The sequence below is a fragment of the Vigna umbellata genome, chromosome 8, assembly GCF_029865625.1.
Source record: "Vigna umbellata cultivar VRB3 chromosome 8, Vumbellata_1.0, whole genome shotgun sequence".
NCBI classification, from domain to species: Eukaryota; Viridiplantae; Streptophyta; class Magnoliopsida; order Fabales; family Fabaceae; genus Vigna; species Vigna umbellata.
Genome location: NC_142172.1, coordinates 43181104 through 43194164, shown reverse-complemented (window position 1 = coordinate 43194164; position 13061 = coordinate 43181104). Strand labels below are relative to the sequence as shown.

Sequence of the window (13061 nt, the reverse complement as noted above, 5' to 3'; positions counted from 1 at the left end):
AACATATGGTCCAAAAATGCATAGTTTTCTTTTCTTTCCTTTTTGCTGGGATTAACAGGGTGAAAAGCAGTGATTTGTCACTGTCAGATGCCACTCAGAATACAAAGCGAATTCACGACCAAGAAAACAGTAATGGACATCTGTATCGCCATGGACAACCTTCACATCTTAGGGGGTCTTGTCTCTGCTTTCATCTTAAGTGCTAAAAAATATATTCTTGACAATAACATGTATACTTTTGGGCATCCATCCAATATACCTCGGGAATCAACGAGGTCTCCAATTGTAACAGAAAAAAAAGCTTGGAACATATCTAGTATTGTTATTCTGTTTGAGAAGTAACAAACTCCAGTTTCTCAACTAAGAAATGGGACATAACTTTGAAAACATGAGCTACTTAGAGCAGAAAATCGTTACCATTATTATTGTTTTGTCGCACAACGGTGCATCGTTTTTTGCACATAAACATAAGTACCATATTTTACAAGGGACCTATCTCTCCAAAAATTTTTAACAACCATATGCTTCTGAACTCGAGCGAGCTCTGATATGGATACACGTGTAACAAACAACCTGCGTATGAACTCAACTTAGACCACATCTTGATACGCATCGCAACTTGATTAAGTGGTGCTGGAATTGTCCATTATGTGATCACAGTAGGTTGCTCCCTCCCTGTGAAGTCTTTGAGCTTTGACACGGATATTGCCAAATCTGTACAATAATAAGAGAAATTAATTGCATAGAAAATAGAGCGAGTAATTTGATATTACTATACTTTATCTCGGTTAATGAAAGTAACCTATTAATGGTTTTAAGGCAATTTGAGCATCAACATCATGTTTAGAAACATCTGGTTCAAACTGTTCGATGTACACTCTAACAGTTGCCCCTGCAGAACCAGTTCCCTGTAAAAGAAAACATTGTAATCAATTTAATTTTACGCCTAAATTTCCGATGTGGACAAACAAACAGATGACACGTACTGATAAACGATATATAATCCTTGAGCCATCTGTAAAAACAAACCGAACGCCTTGTTTTGATACCACACTTCCGTCTACCTGCAAAAGCAGATCAGAACCGAACAATTGCAAGGAAATTGTGAATCATGGTAGTTTGTCCTTGAATTAAAAATGAAAAAAAAAATGAATATGATACAAATGTACACGATGTAAAACTTACAGGATCGGTGTATGTAAAATCATCTGCAAACTGGAGGACATAACTTCCTGAAGACGAATACTTTCTACATTTAAAAAACAGCCAGGAGAGTATTGGAAAAATTTAAAGAAAGTGATTCCTGAAACTTACCATACTTATCACCAGCCTTGCTCTTGGATATAATATCTCGTAGGTATTCTATCATCTTATTGGCGCCTTCAGATTCACATTCCTATACAAGGACTTAGATTTGTTAAAACAAAGAAACATTACACTTAAGCATCCTCAAAATAGGTTACAAAATTCAACTCCAATGGCAGCAATGATACCTACCTCGTAGTCATATCTTGAGAAGAAATTCCTTCCATAAGTTGCCCAGTGCTCCTTCACGACGTCAGATACGGAGATCAATTTCTCTCCCGACTTCTTGTCTTTGTTACGATGTGCAATAATAGAAAGCCAAGCTAAGACAGCCCTGTAATTGGAAAGCATTTAGATAAGACAAACGATTATGCATAAGACATACCTTAGATCAAGTTTGTTACATGCTTGTGGTGTTGTTTCTCAATAAAAAATATAACGTGTACTATTTTTTGTCGTATGATCTTCCCTTTTGAGGTTGTCCTAGTTGAAGCATGAAATGTAATACATGTTTTAGGTTTTATAGGGACACAACGTTACAAACATCTGACCAATTTGATTAAGTTCTATTCTGGACAACAATTTCAGGAAAACAATGACGTAGTTGGTCTCAAATGCAGGTGTCTTTCAGAATTCTAATAATTTAAAGATACATCAAAGTAGCTAGCTTAAAAAATAGGATTGAATAATTAACTTAAATTTACACAACCAAGTAGAATATCTACCAGATGCCATCTTTCTCACGAATGTGGTCAGAACCTGTTCCAAAACTCTCTTCCCCGCAAACTGACAAATTCCCAGCATCCATAAGATTTCCAAAAAATTTCCAACCAGTGGGGACCTGAATCCAGGGTCCATCTTTTGTTATTTGAGAACAATGTTTCCAAATATGTGAAGCTTATTTCATAATTTTAAGGAAGAAATTTAAAAAAGAAATAAAACTTGCCTCGAAGAAAGGGAGGTTCAGTTTTTCAGCAACACGATCAAGAGCACCACTTGTGGGCATTGATCGAGCAAGACCCTGCAATTAAAACACAGAATGTCCATACTTCTGCTCTACAATGACGAATTCACAATAATTTGTGTGTAAAATTTCAACCTTCACGCCATTCTTGAAGTATGGAATTGCTTCTGTATTGGCTGCAATAACTGCTACGGAGTCTGAAGGAGTTACAAAAAAACTTCTTCCTAGAATCATATTTCTATCACCATCCCCTGAACAAAGATTGAAATATATGAATCCCATTAAATAAACACACACAAAGACTGGCAAAACATTGTTGCTCAAGCATACGTCAACCATATCTGCAATATGTCTAAAAAATGGCATGATATAAACCATGCTAACACTCGAACCCCAAATATAACGTTTAGCTTAAAATTTTTGGTTACATTCAACAAAAGATGGAAAGGAAGAGTGAAAATTGAAATAATGTGGTGATATGTTTACCCAAACATTGCTAATTTCAATTTATATTTTCCATACAAAAAGCTTGTTTGAATGAGCATTTTCACAAGCAGTCGGGGAAGAAAAATACGAAAACGAAATGACTTTCTCCATCAGTTTAAAATTAGCCTATGGACAAGTTAAAATAAAAATTTAGAGAAGCTAAATGAAAAACTTCTACAAATTTGGTTATGAAAAAACTAAGTTCAATTTTTTTCTTATTTTTCTTTCTCAGAAGTGTTTATGAAAAAACTTGCCCAAATATACTCAAAGGCTAGAATTGGGGTAGCATGTATGAGTACTGATTTATCAGAATATGTAAGAAATACAATTGAAAAAATTTCAATTGCATAGAGGACTTGAGTCAAGGTTATAGAGAGAAGATTGGACTTCCCCAACAATGTAATCTACAATACTTGCATTAGCTAGTATCCCTGGACTGATTTAACACAGTACAAGTGAATGCCCTTGTTCAATCATTTCAATCCCTTTCTGTAAGGGCAAAGTAGTTTTACCTCTAAAATGGCCTAAATAACTTGACTATACATAACACCAAACTGGATCATGTCATCCAAGAGAATATCTTCTTCAGATGAATTAGGAATTATGCAGAAAATTGTTATTTTCTAGGTTGTAATGCAATCAAACCCTTGGTGGTGATGCAAGGAACCATAGGAAATGTCTAGGTAAACCCTCAAATTTTTCTTCGCAACCAAGCTTTCTTGAGTTTGCAATCCTTAACAGATTTGGTAGACAGAAGTAATACATTCTTTTTTCGTAACTCTCACCTTCTCAGGGGTTTTCCCATAAATCCATCTAGCCTAAAATTACAAATTCACATGTACTATTCACAACGCCCCCTTAAAACTGATCCAATACAACCATAAAATAAACCTATTAAATCCTAAACAAAGAGTGTGTATTTTTCCATAATAAACTGAACCAAAAGTGTAATAAATCTAAGCATTTCCCTGTCCTATGTCCTGTTGCCCCCACCACATTAACACAAACACTGATTGAGAATAATTTGTTGCAAAACTATATAACCTATCATGAATCAAGAACAGAGTAAACATGCAAAGCAGGAAGCATTTTAGAATAGAAACAAAAAGGGCACAATCCAATAGTAAAAGGATGGCATCAACTTTTTATTTTTGAGCATAACAAGACCCGGCAAAAAATCCAAAATAAAGCAAAGCAACTAAGGCAATCAACAACAGGCAAGAATTTTTTTACTGAATATCTGCAAACAAACAATTTATTTAAAAAAAATTAATGACATTAAGAGATTTAATTATTTCCTCAAAGGTGTTAATCAGCAATCAGTCTTATAAAATCAAGTACCAAAAACATTTGGCTAGATGTGAAGCTGTGTCAGTAAACTAAGCATTAGTTCAACATTGCTGCTATACTAATACATACAAGGGCAACCTAGACTTACCCCTCGCATGTGGAAAACCTATTTCAACGATGTAGACCCATGACTCTGGGTCACAAGGCAGTAACAGTACTTGTTGCCGAGGCTATTTCGCAATTGAGACATACTAAAGAAAATTAGCTACTTAATAAAAAGCTGGCTACTGCATTGATCTCACATACCATCACTGGCAGCTCCAAAATCAGGTCCATTTTCAGCGTACAGAATGTTTACAAGATCCTTTGCATATCTGCTCAGGAAACATTACCATCAGAATTAATGTTCTTATGTATGGAAAACAAAATGCAAACAAATAAAACACTAAACTCACGTTAGATTAGGATCAGGATGGCCGTGTCCAAAATCTTCCAAAGGAATTCCATTAAAAATTGAATCCTACATTACGTAATTAACATCCAATATCAATAGCTTCATATAAATTTGTACAGACCCAGAAATAGCTGTTGGAAATCAGCAAATCAAGGAATCTCACTCGTTGGAAGGAGGACTACAGTCCCATTTTTATCTCACTAGTATTTTGAGATTCCTAGTTAACTATGGGAATATCCTATTTATCATTTCGTTTTTTGTTTTCTTTCTTGATAATGTTTCTTTACTGAAACTAAGTAATACAAAGATGAAATAATTTCTTTATATTCTGTTCATATGGGATCAATGTTTGGTCTTCACAAGTGAAAATCAGGTTCATCCCCCTTGTCTAACAGATGTACCACCCCGAAAAGGTTGATCAGCCTCTCACACTTCCCAAAAAACTTAATCTATGCCCAAAAACAAAGTCAATCTCCAATAACTCGCTTTAGGGGAAGAGCATAACCAAAGCTCATCATTAGAACCCTCCCATCTCTGTTTCTATGTTCCTTTATCTACCCCAATGCAAAGTGAAGACCTCAAAGTTCCAGAAAATTCTACCCATTCAGAAAATCTACACAAAACCAAGTCAAGTAGGAGAATTAGAAAATAGACCCCAAGGTGATTTTCTATTTGTCTCCTTAAGTTTTCAACATGAGATAATGTTCCTTTGCAAATTCAGTCATCATATATAGACCTAGATCAGGAGAAAGTCATAAAACGTAACGAAGGAAATGATGCAATGGATGATCTTGATTTGCTACTTCTCTCTCGCACAAGAAAAAAGTAAAAGAGAGAATTAGAAAATAAACCTTGAGGAATTTCAAATTTTTGCAAAAGTTTCCATCATGAGATCACATGTTCCTTTGCAAAGTCAATTTACATATGTGGAGCCAAATAAGAAGAAAGCCCCAAAAAGTAACAGGGAGGGTAGTGATGCAAGTGATGATCTCTGCTCAGTGCTTTAAGGAGTTTGGAGTTGCACAAAACATCTTATATCAAGTTAGTTATCTTTCATATTCTAACCTGTCCCCAAGTTAGGGATCTTTAATTACTAAATTGGAACATATGTAGGTTTCAAAATCAGTTTATGAAATCTGAAAGATCAGAACTAGAGTTATTGTCCAAGAGGAAATGGCAGCAGTGAATGAAAATAAGACCTGGGAAATTGTAACCGTTTCCAAAGAAAAGAATTTCATTGGATGCAAATGGATCTTTAACATAAAGAGGAATGCAGAAGGAAAAATAGGCAACTAAAACACTAGATGCCCAAGGCTATACTCAAATTCATGGCATAGATATGAGGAAATGTTTGACCCATTGGCGAGGCTAAATTCAGTATAATAGAGTTCAGCATACAGAGAGAAGAGAGAAAAGAGAGAGAGGATAAAGTGAAGAAGAATGTTAATGATTAATGAACATATACAAAGAGAGAGGAAGCTACTTGTAATAAAGTGAAACTTGCTATCCAAGCTACCAAAGTCTGACTAACTGCTTTCTAAGGAGCTAACTAACTGCAAGGTAACTGCAGAACAGAAGTACTATACCAATCTATTAAATTATGATATATACATCTAGAAAGGGGACATTAGTTTAGAAAGAGTGAAGATCAAAGTGTTGAGTTCTATGCAAATGCCAGTTCAGTTGAGGATACAAACAAAGTCCATCACAGGGTATTGTACAATGATGTAGGCAAATTTGACAACATGGAGACGCAAGAAACAAACAGTGGTGGCTAAGAGCAGTGCAGAGGTAGAACATAAAGCAAGTGCTCAAGGTGTTCGTGAATTTATCTGGATAAAATAGGTTACTTGATGATTTATCTATTCTTCTCATGAAATAATATAGAGAAATATTTTTTTCAGTCCGCTTATAAGAATTTAAAGGAGGAGGAGTGGAGGACCATACCAGACTTGCACCAAGTTTATCAACGAAGATGGGTTTAGCATAAGCACCAGTAACTGCATGCATGGCATCAAATATAAACCTAAAATAAAAAACAATAAATTTAAGTACTGTGGGATTGCCATAGAGCCTAAGCATTATAACCAGCCATGGCTCTTGAGTTGGGATTTCCCCACTCTGTTAAGAAAAATAACATCCATAATTGGGAAAATCTAACTTGTTACTGTTAATGAAGCACCATTAAAATTTTAGAGGACCATAAAAGGATATATACAACAGCATGCACTGTAAGTACGCACAGAAAAGGGTTAACCTCTTTCAATTTCAAATAAGGTTGACTCAAAAGGAGTATAATACAAATACATAGCAAGGAGAAAAATGTACAAATTCAGAAGCTCCCTTTAATGATTGATTCATATTTAATGACCATATCTCTCAATAGATCCTTCTAATGATTCCACATTTAACGACCATATCTCCCTATTTTTTAATTTTAACGCAAGCCTCCCAAGGATTCTTTTGGGCATGATGTTGAAGTAGCACAGAAAATTAAATATTTTGTCAAACAGGGGGGTCTTAAATTATAATTGTGCAGACAGCAGGATATTAAAAGAGAAAAACCCTTTTGGTTCATGTCAATGTGAAGAGACTATATAGTACCAGAGTAGGATTGTGGAACAAAGCAAACTATATACAAAATAAGATCAAAATAAGCAAGTACACTGACAGAAACAAAATCCAAAGCAACATCCAACCCCAAACAACTGAATATTTGCAATATTTAGGGGACAAAATGACTACCTAAAATCTGGACGTGAAAGAAGTCCTTTGATTAGCTGAAAATCAAATACTGTCTGCGAGGAATATAACAAACGAATAAATCAATTAAATAGAAAAACACAAGACTGGGATCTAGTTCAATTGAAATATTCTATTAGATTAGAGTGGAATGTAACTGAAAGGTTATCATGCTGCAAATAAATTATTTTCACCTCCAGTAGCTCCAGATAGTCAGAGACTGGGTCTATTACTTCCACACTGAAGCTTCCAAACTTTGTAACCCCAACTTTCGATAAGTCAACATCAGGAACGTCAGCTATCTTTATCTCAGAGATCTGCGTCAACATAAAACATTTAAAAGTCTAATATATCCTACCTAATTTAATCAAATGATAAATTAAAATACCAGAATCACTCTGCTTGTTAGCTCTTTTTTTTTTTTTATTTCCCCTTTTGTGGTAAAAGAATTTATTGAGAGGAGAAAAGTATAGAGGAGGACGGACGGTAAAGTGAACATTGACATAGTGTAAAACTTCACACTAGATAAACCCAAGTACAGGCAACTTTATCAGAGTTCCAGATAAACCACGGAAAGAAATTTTGAAATCAATCATTATTTTATCTAAATACCATGATGGAAAAGCTTTGCATTAGAAGCTATAGTTTGCTTGACTATTCTAGTGCGTAACCATTAGGAGCATTTACATATGGAGATACACACAATACAATCGATATGCAACGTGCAAGTTGTTAATCATGTAGTAATATCATGCTGTAATGAAGACTATATTAGAACTTAAAAGAGATTTTACAATTCAAACATTTTAAAGAACAAAATGTAGGATCAGAATAGTAAGTCTTGAATAATGATGGGACACTTACCGACAAAGTGTTTCCATAAATCTTGTCAGTGATGGATTCTGGTGCAGGTTGTCCACTGCTGTAATTAAACTGGAGTAGCAAAGCCATTTATTAGACACACAGATTGATAGATTCGCACAGTCTTAGAAATTGGCCACAAACATCTTCAGAAAAAAGTACGCTTCGACAAAGCTGCAAGATTACGAAATATAAAATTACCAATCCCCAAGCATAATATCCATACAAACCCCCAAAATAAAGACAACCATAGTGACCTATGATGAATCATAGGCTTTTTGTAAGAACCTAGAAAATAGAGTATTAGAGTAAATAGGTGTATTAAAATAATGAGACCGAGTATTTTATTTTAAAATACTCTTATAATATAAATAGAATTTTCTAAAGCTCGGTTCGTTATCTTAATCACCTCTATCTCTCTAGAACATTATCCTCCTTTTTGTAAACCAAGAGTGACCTCTGAATCATAGGCTTTTTGTAAGAACCTGGAAAATAGAGTATTCGAGTAGATAGGTGTATTAAAATAATGAGACCGAGTATTTTATTTTAAAATCATCTTATAGTATAAATAGAATTTTCTAAAGCTCGGTACATTATCTTAATCACCTCTATCTCTCTAGAACAATATCCTCCTTGAGTTCTCTGACTTCTCTCTACTCTTTCTCACTTCTTGATCCACTGTTTGACGATCAGGAAGTACCTAGGGGATCACGGCGTCAAAGTCTACATATCTGCCCAATCAATTTCTCGATTTGAGTAGGTAAGTTTTGTTCCTCTTTTCTAGGTTTTCCCTAATTCTGTGATCACACAAAATTTCTGATAAGGCATGTGTTTGGAGTCTCCTTCTCTTGATTCTTAGTTTCATTTAAGTTCTAAAAGTAGTTTCCTATCACCAATTGGTGATTTGTTGGTGTTTCTAGAAATTTGCTTGCGGTGCAAGGCAAGGTCGGAGTAATTTTTGAGCAGTGTAAGTTTGATTAAGGTAAGGGAAGTTATAATTTCGTTTTAATTTAGTAATTTGATATGTATGTGAGTAAATTCTTGGTTATCTTGTGGTTTGAACTAAATTTAGGCTTTAGAGAAATCGTATCATATGTGATTGGACTGTTTTGGAATGTGTTGTTGATGAACTGTGAAAAATGAACTGAATTGGATGATGATTGATATGTTAGGGGCTGTATTGAAGGTTTGAAATGGTGATAGGGTTGGTTAGTTAGGAAGAAAGTCATTGCCAAGGTTTAAGGTTAATTTGGATGAAGTGAAGTAGTGAAAATGTGAAATAGGGGTTAGATGACCAATTGGTCTGTTAGGATAGTATGGGCAAGTCATTTGAGACCTGTTAGAATCCCTAAGTTGTTTAAAATTGTGCCAAAAGTAGTATAATGTGATTTAGATCCATAAGTTGATGAATTGTGTGTTTTTGAGTGGGAAATTGTTAGAAATCACTTTAGAATGATGGTAGAAATGTTTTGAAACACTTGTTCAAGTCAAATCAGGTGTATAATACAATTTAGAAGGATTAGAAGTTGGGAAAAATAGTTGGAATTGGTAAATTTGGTGTAGGTTGTGTAATTTTGTAGATTTGGTGCTGCAGATTATGCAAACTCACTGAGCGAGTAGAGTCGCTCAGCGAGAGGTTGTGGAGGTTGGCTCTCTGTTTGATGATTCGCACAGCGAGAAGATGTGCTTAGCGAGTGGTTTGGGTCTGGAAGCATTGTCAATCTTATTTGATCAGCGAATGGGTGCGCTCAGCGAGTGAGTTGGAGGTCTGGGCCACTGTCTGGACTTTCGCACGAGTTGGGTCACTGAGCGAGAGGTTGGGGTCTGGTACAACTAGGAATTTTATTCGCACAGCAAGCTGAGTCGATGAGTGAGTGAATTGGAGGTTGGGGTCACTGTTAGTGGATTCGCACAGCAAGCTACTCGCTGTGCGAGTAAAGTCTGTGGTCGCTCAACGAGTGCGTGTGCTGAGCGACTGTTCCAGGTTATCGTGCATTCTTCTCTTCTTTGTTCTTTATTGGATGGAGTAATGAAATTGATTTATTTGTGGATAACATATGATTATGTATGAGTATTATATGAGTATGAAAGTAAGGTTTATGGTTTTAAATTGTGTGGAAGAGAATTCCAAGGAGGAATTTCTCAATGGTGATTGTCAAGTTTGTAAGTATGAATATGAGAAGCTCAGTCTTGGAGTTCATCCTGACATTCTAATGGTCACCTATTCTCAAGTAGAAAAGGGTGAGGCATGTCATGAGAATAGCAGGAGGTCCTAGCTTAGGGGTTTTTCCTTGGCCTAAGGTGAGTGATAACGAACTAACCTTGTGTGGTAGCTTGGGGTGGACCAGTTGTTTCACCACAACAAGTGCACGAACTGCCATATCTATATATTCATACTAATCCGGATTGTTAAGTCAAGTGTTGGTTAAATGCAAAGTTACTTTGGTTTGATATGGTTGTGTTGATCTACTTGAAATTTTAATTGTATTTATATATTACTACTTGTTTTCTTCTAGCTTACCCTTCTACCTGTGTCTGTGTTGTATGTTTTCTTGGTTTTCTTTATTTGCGATGATCATCCTATGGGTGTGAGCAGAGGGAGATGAGGTGTCTCTGGAGCAGGCTCTTGATGGAGGTGATGCTGCAGAGTAGATGTCTCCTGAACAGTAATTGTAAATAGTTTTGTGTAGGATGTTTGTATATAAAGTTTAAATTTTATGGTTATTTTAGGATGACTGTAAAACTTTACTTTATAGAATGTTCAGTAATTGTTTTATCATATCCTTATTGTGATGACTCCTTATTCTAGTGATATGCTATATTTTGGGATGTTACACTTCAGGAGTATCAACCAATGTCCTCACCTAAGTTTAAAATACAGTAACTTCAGGAGTAGTTATCAGCATTTGTCAATGCATAATTTGATCAATGACAACTTAATGGATGAGAGTAACTATAAAAGATATTCACCTTAATACCCCAATCATATTCAGGTCCACCGGGATTATGGCTTGCACTCATAATAAATCCACCATTTGCCTGATAAAATTTAAGGAAATCAAAAGAAATGAGCAAATGAGCTGGAAAGGTTATGCTCATTATACGCCAAAATATTGCAGGAGAAAAAAAGTTAAAATGGCTTGCCTTGTGCTTTCTTATTACTGCAGAAACAGCTGGTGTTGACAAAATACCTTCCCTGCATTTGAAATAAAAAGAAATACTCAATTGCTATTAATACCTCCACAGAAGTAATTTTGCATTGAACATTAACTCATACACTGACCCAACAAAGCTGTTTTAGCCTAATGATTCCATTCACTAGTAGAGCTCTTGATTTGGAAGAAAACTAATAGGAAAAATCAACTGATTAAGATACTTACTTTCCGACCAGAATCTTTCCAACACCATTTCCAGCAGCAATTTTGATTATGATCTGTAAAGCACCAAAAATGGGTGTAAAAATCAGAAACAAAATGATTTTCTGAATAGTAAATTTAAATCTGATTGCTATTGAGACACATTCAAAAAAGTTTACCTGTGCAGCTTCCAGATTGAAGTATCGACCATCACCTCCCAACACTAACAAACCATTCTTGTAATCCTCTGGAGGCAATGAGTTAAACAGGGCCTACAGATGGACAGGATTTTCACTTACATGCAAAACAGAATCCATAAATCACACACAATCATACATTGAATAAAATTCTACAAACCTGGATCCAATTTGCAAGGTAATTTTCTTGCATAAACACTTTCACCTACAAAACAAATACGTATTAGTTTATTATAAGAAAAATATTACACCCACACTGTCAATGCTTCCTTATAACAGTGTTCCTTTATTAATAGCTTTCCAATTTGCTACAGTCAGTTAATAACCAATTTTCAAACAACGATGAAAAGAAAACAAATCAGTACACGGAAAAGGCTATCAAACCAGTGTTTACTAAAGAGAAAAATAATGAGTAACTAATTATGTGTTAATGAAGTAAAGAGAAACAGCAAAACAGCATCCTGAAAATATAATTAACAAAAAAAAGGGGACATCCAACATTACGACTTTGTTTCATATTCAAGTATAAATATATTATCAATCATAAATCTATATCAACACTAACACCATTCATATGCTACAAGCTTTCTGATCGAGCATAACCAAACAAGGTATAAAGAAAATCAAGAAGGGTCTAATTGATCACTTTGATCCATGAAACCCAAATAAAGTTACTGTAAGTAGAAAATGAGCGATGAGTTGCTTCAATTTCACCGCTTTAGATTACAAGTGTTCCATTGCTAGACTAAACAACAAGGAAACTAAAACCCGCAAGCCAGCTACCTTCTTCCGAAGCCCACTGGTACCAGTCTTTTGTCCCTCAAAGGGTTTGGTTGGAATCGAATTAATCTTGCAACAACAAAAGTATAAAAGAAAATGTTAGATATTAGAACTTGAGAGCATTAATATGAACACAAGGGACAATGCATGAAGGGATAAAGAGAAAACCTTAATGCCTTCAGGTTCGGCAATGGCTGTGGAAGGGGATGAGGGTGCTGACGTGGCTCGGATGGTTGAATCGTAGCGAATTCTGAAGGGAAGCTTTTGAGGCTTCAAGGAAGAAGGACATGGGAGAAATGAGGAAGGTTGGATTTTTGAAAGTGGGGCAGTGGAGTTTTGCGATTTGTAGGCAGAGAGGATGAAGCTGTCAAGTTTAGAAGAGAAAGCCATTGATGGGTGTGAAGGAAATATTGTTCTCAGTTGTTTTCTGAGAGCAAGAGAGACACTGATCCTGTGCTACTGTGAGTGATGAGTGATGAGTGATTAGTGAAGTGACGATTTATGTGAGAGAGTCTCTTAATTGAGATAGGACACATAGATGCCACATGTACGAAGGAACACTTATCTTGAGATTCAACAACATGTGAATCTGAACTGTGAAGTGCTTTTTTGGCACTTCTCATGAT

General features: G+C 35.5%; 1 protein-coding gene across 1 annotated transcript; it reads right to left on the bottom strand.

Annotated features, from left to right (window-relative positions):
• Positions 1-231: 231 nt before the first annotated feature.
• On the bottom strand, positions 232-12951 carry PGM (phosphoglucomutase). Its single transcript, XM_047311030.2, has 22 exons — positions 12604-12951; positions 12439-12504; positions 11816-11860; positions 11638-11730; positions 11483-11535; positions 11247-11298; positions 11073-11141; positions 8106-8174; positions 7436-7558; positions 7245-7297; positions 6447-6525; positions 4501-4565; positions 4352-4419; positions 2405-2520; positions 2252-2326; positions 2031-2146; positions 1498-1639; positions 1315-1396; positions 1186-1232; positions 987-1064; positions 803-908; positions 232-714 (listed from the first exon to the last, which is right to left on the bottom strand). Exons 1-22 carry the CDS (start codon positions 12823-12825, stop codon positions 647-649), a joined length of 1887 nt encoding a protein of 628 aa, XP_047166986.1. The 5' UTR covers positions 12826-12951; the 3' UTR covers positions 232-646.
• Positions 12952-13061: the final 110 nt, after the last annotated feature.

Excerpts from the sequence above, each read along its gene's own strand:
- PGM (XM_047311030.2), bottom strand. The coding sequence starts at position 12,825 with ATGGCTTTCTCTTCTAAACTTGACAGCTTCATCCTCTCTGCCTACAAA. Across the intron at positions 2,521-4,351 it reads TTTTGGAGCTGCCAGTGATG|GGGATGGTGATAGAAATATG; the intron begins GTATGTGAGATC and ends ATCTTTGTTCAG. Across the intron at positions 1,065-1,185 it reads ATTTTACATACACCGATCCT|GTAGACGGAAGTGTGGTATC; the intron begins GTAAGTTTTACA and ends CTGCTTTTGCAG.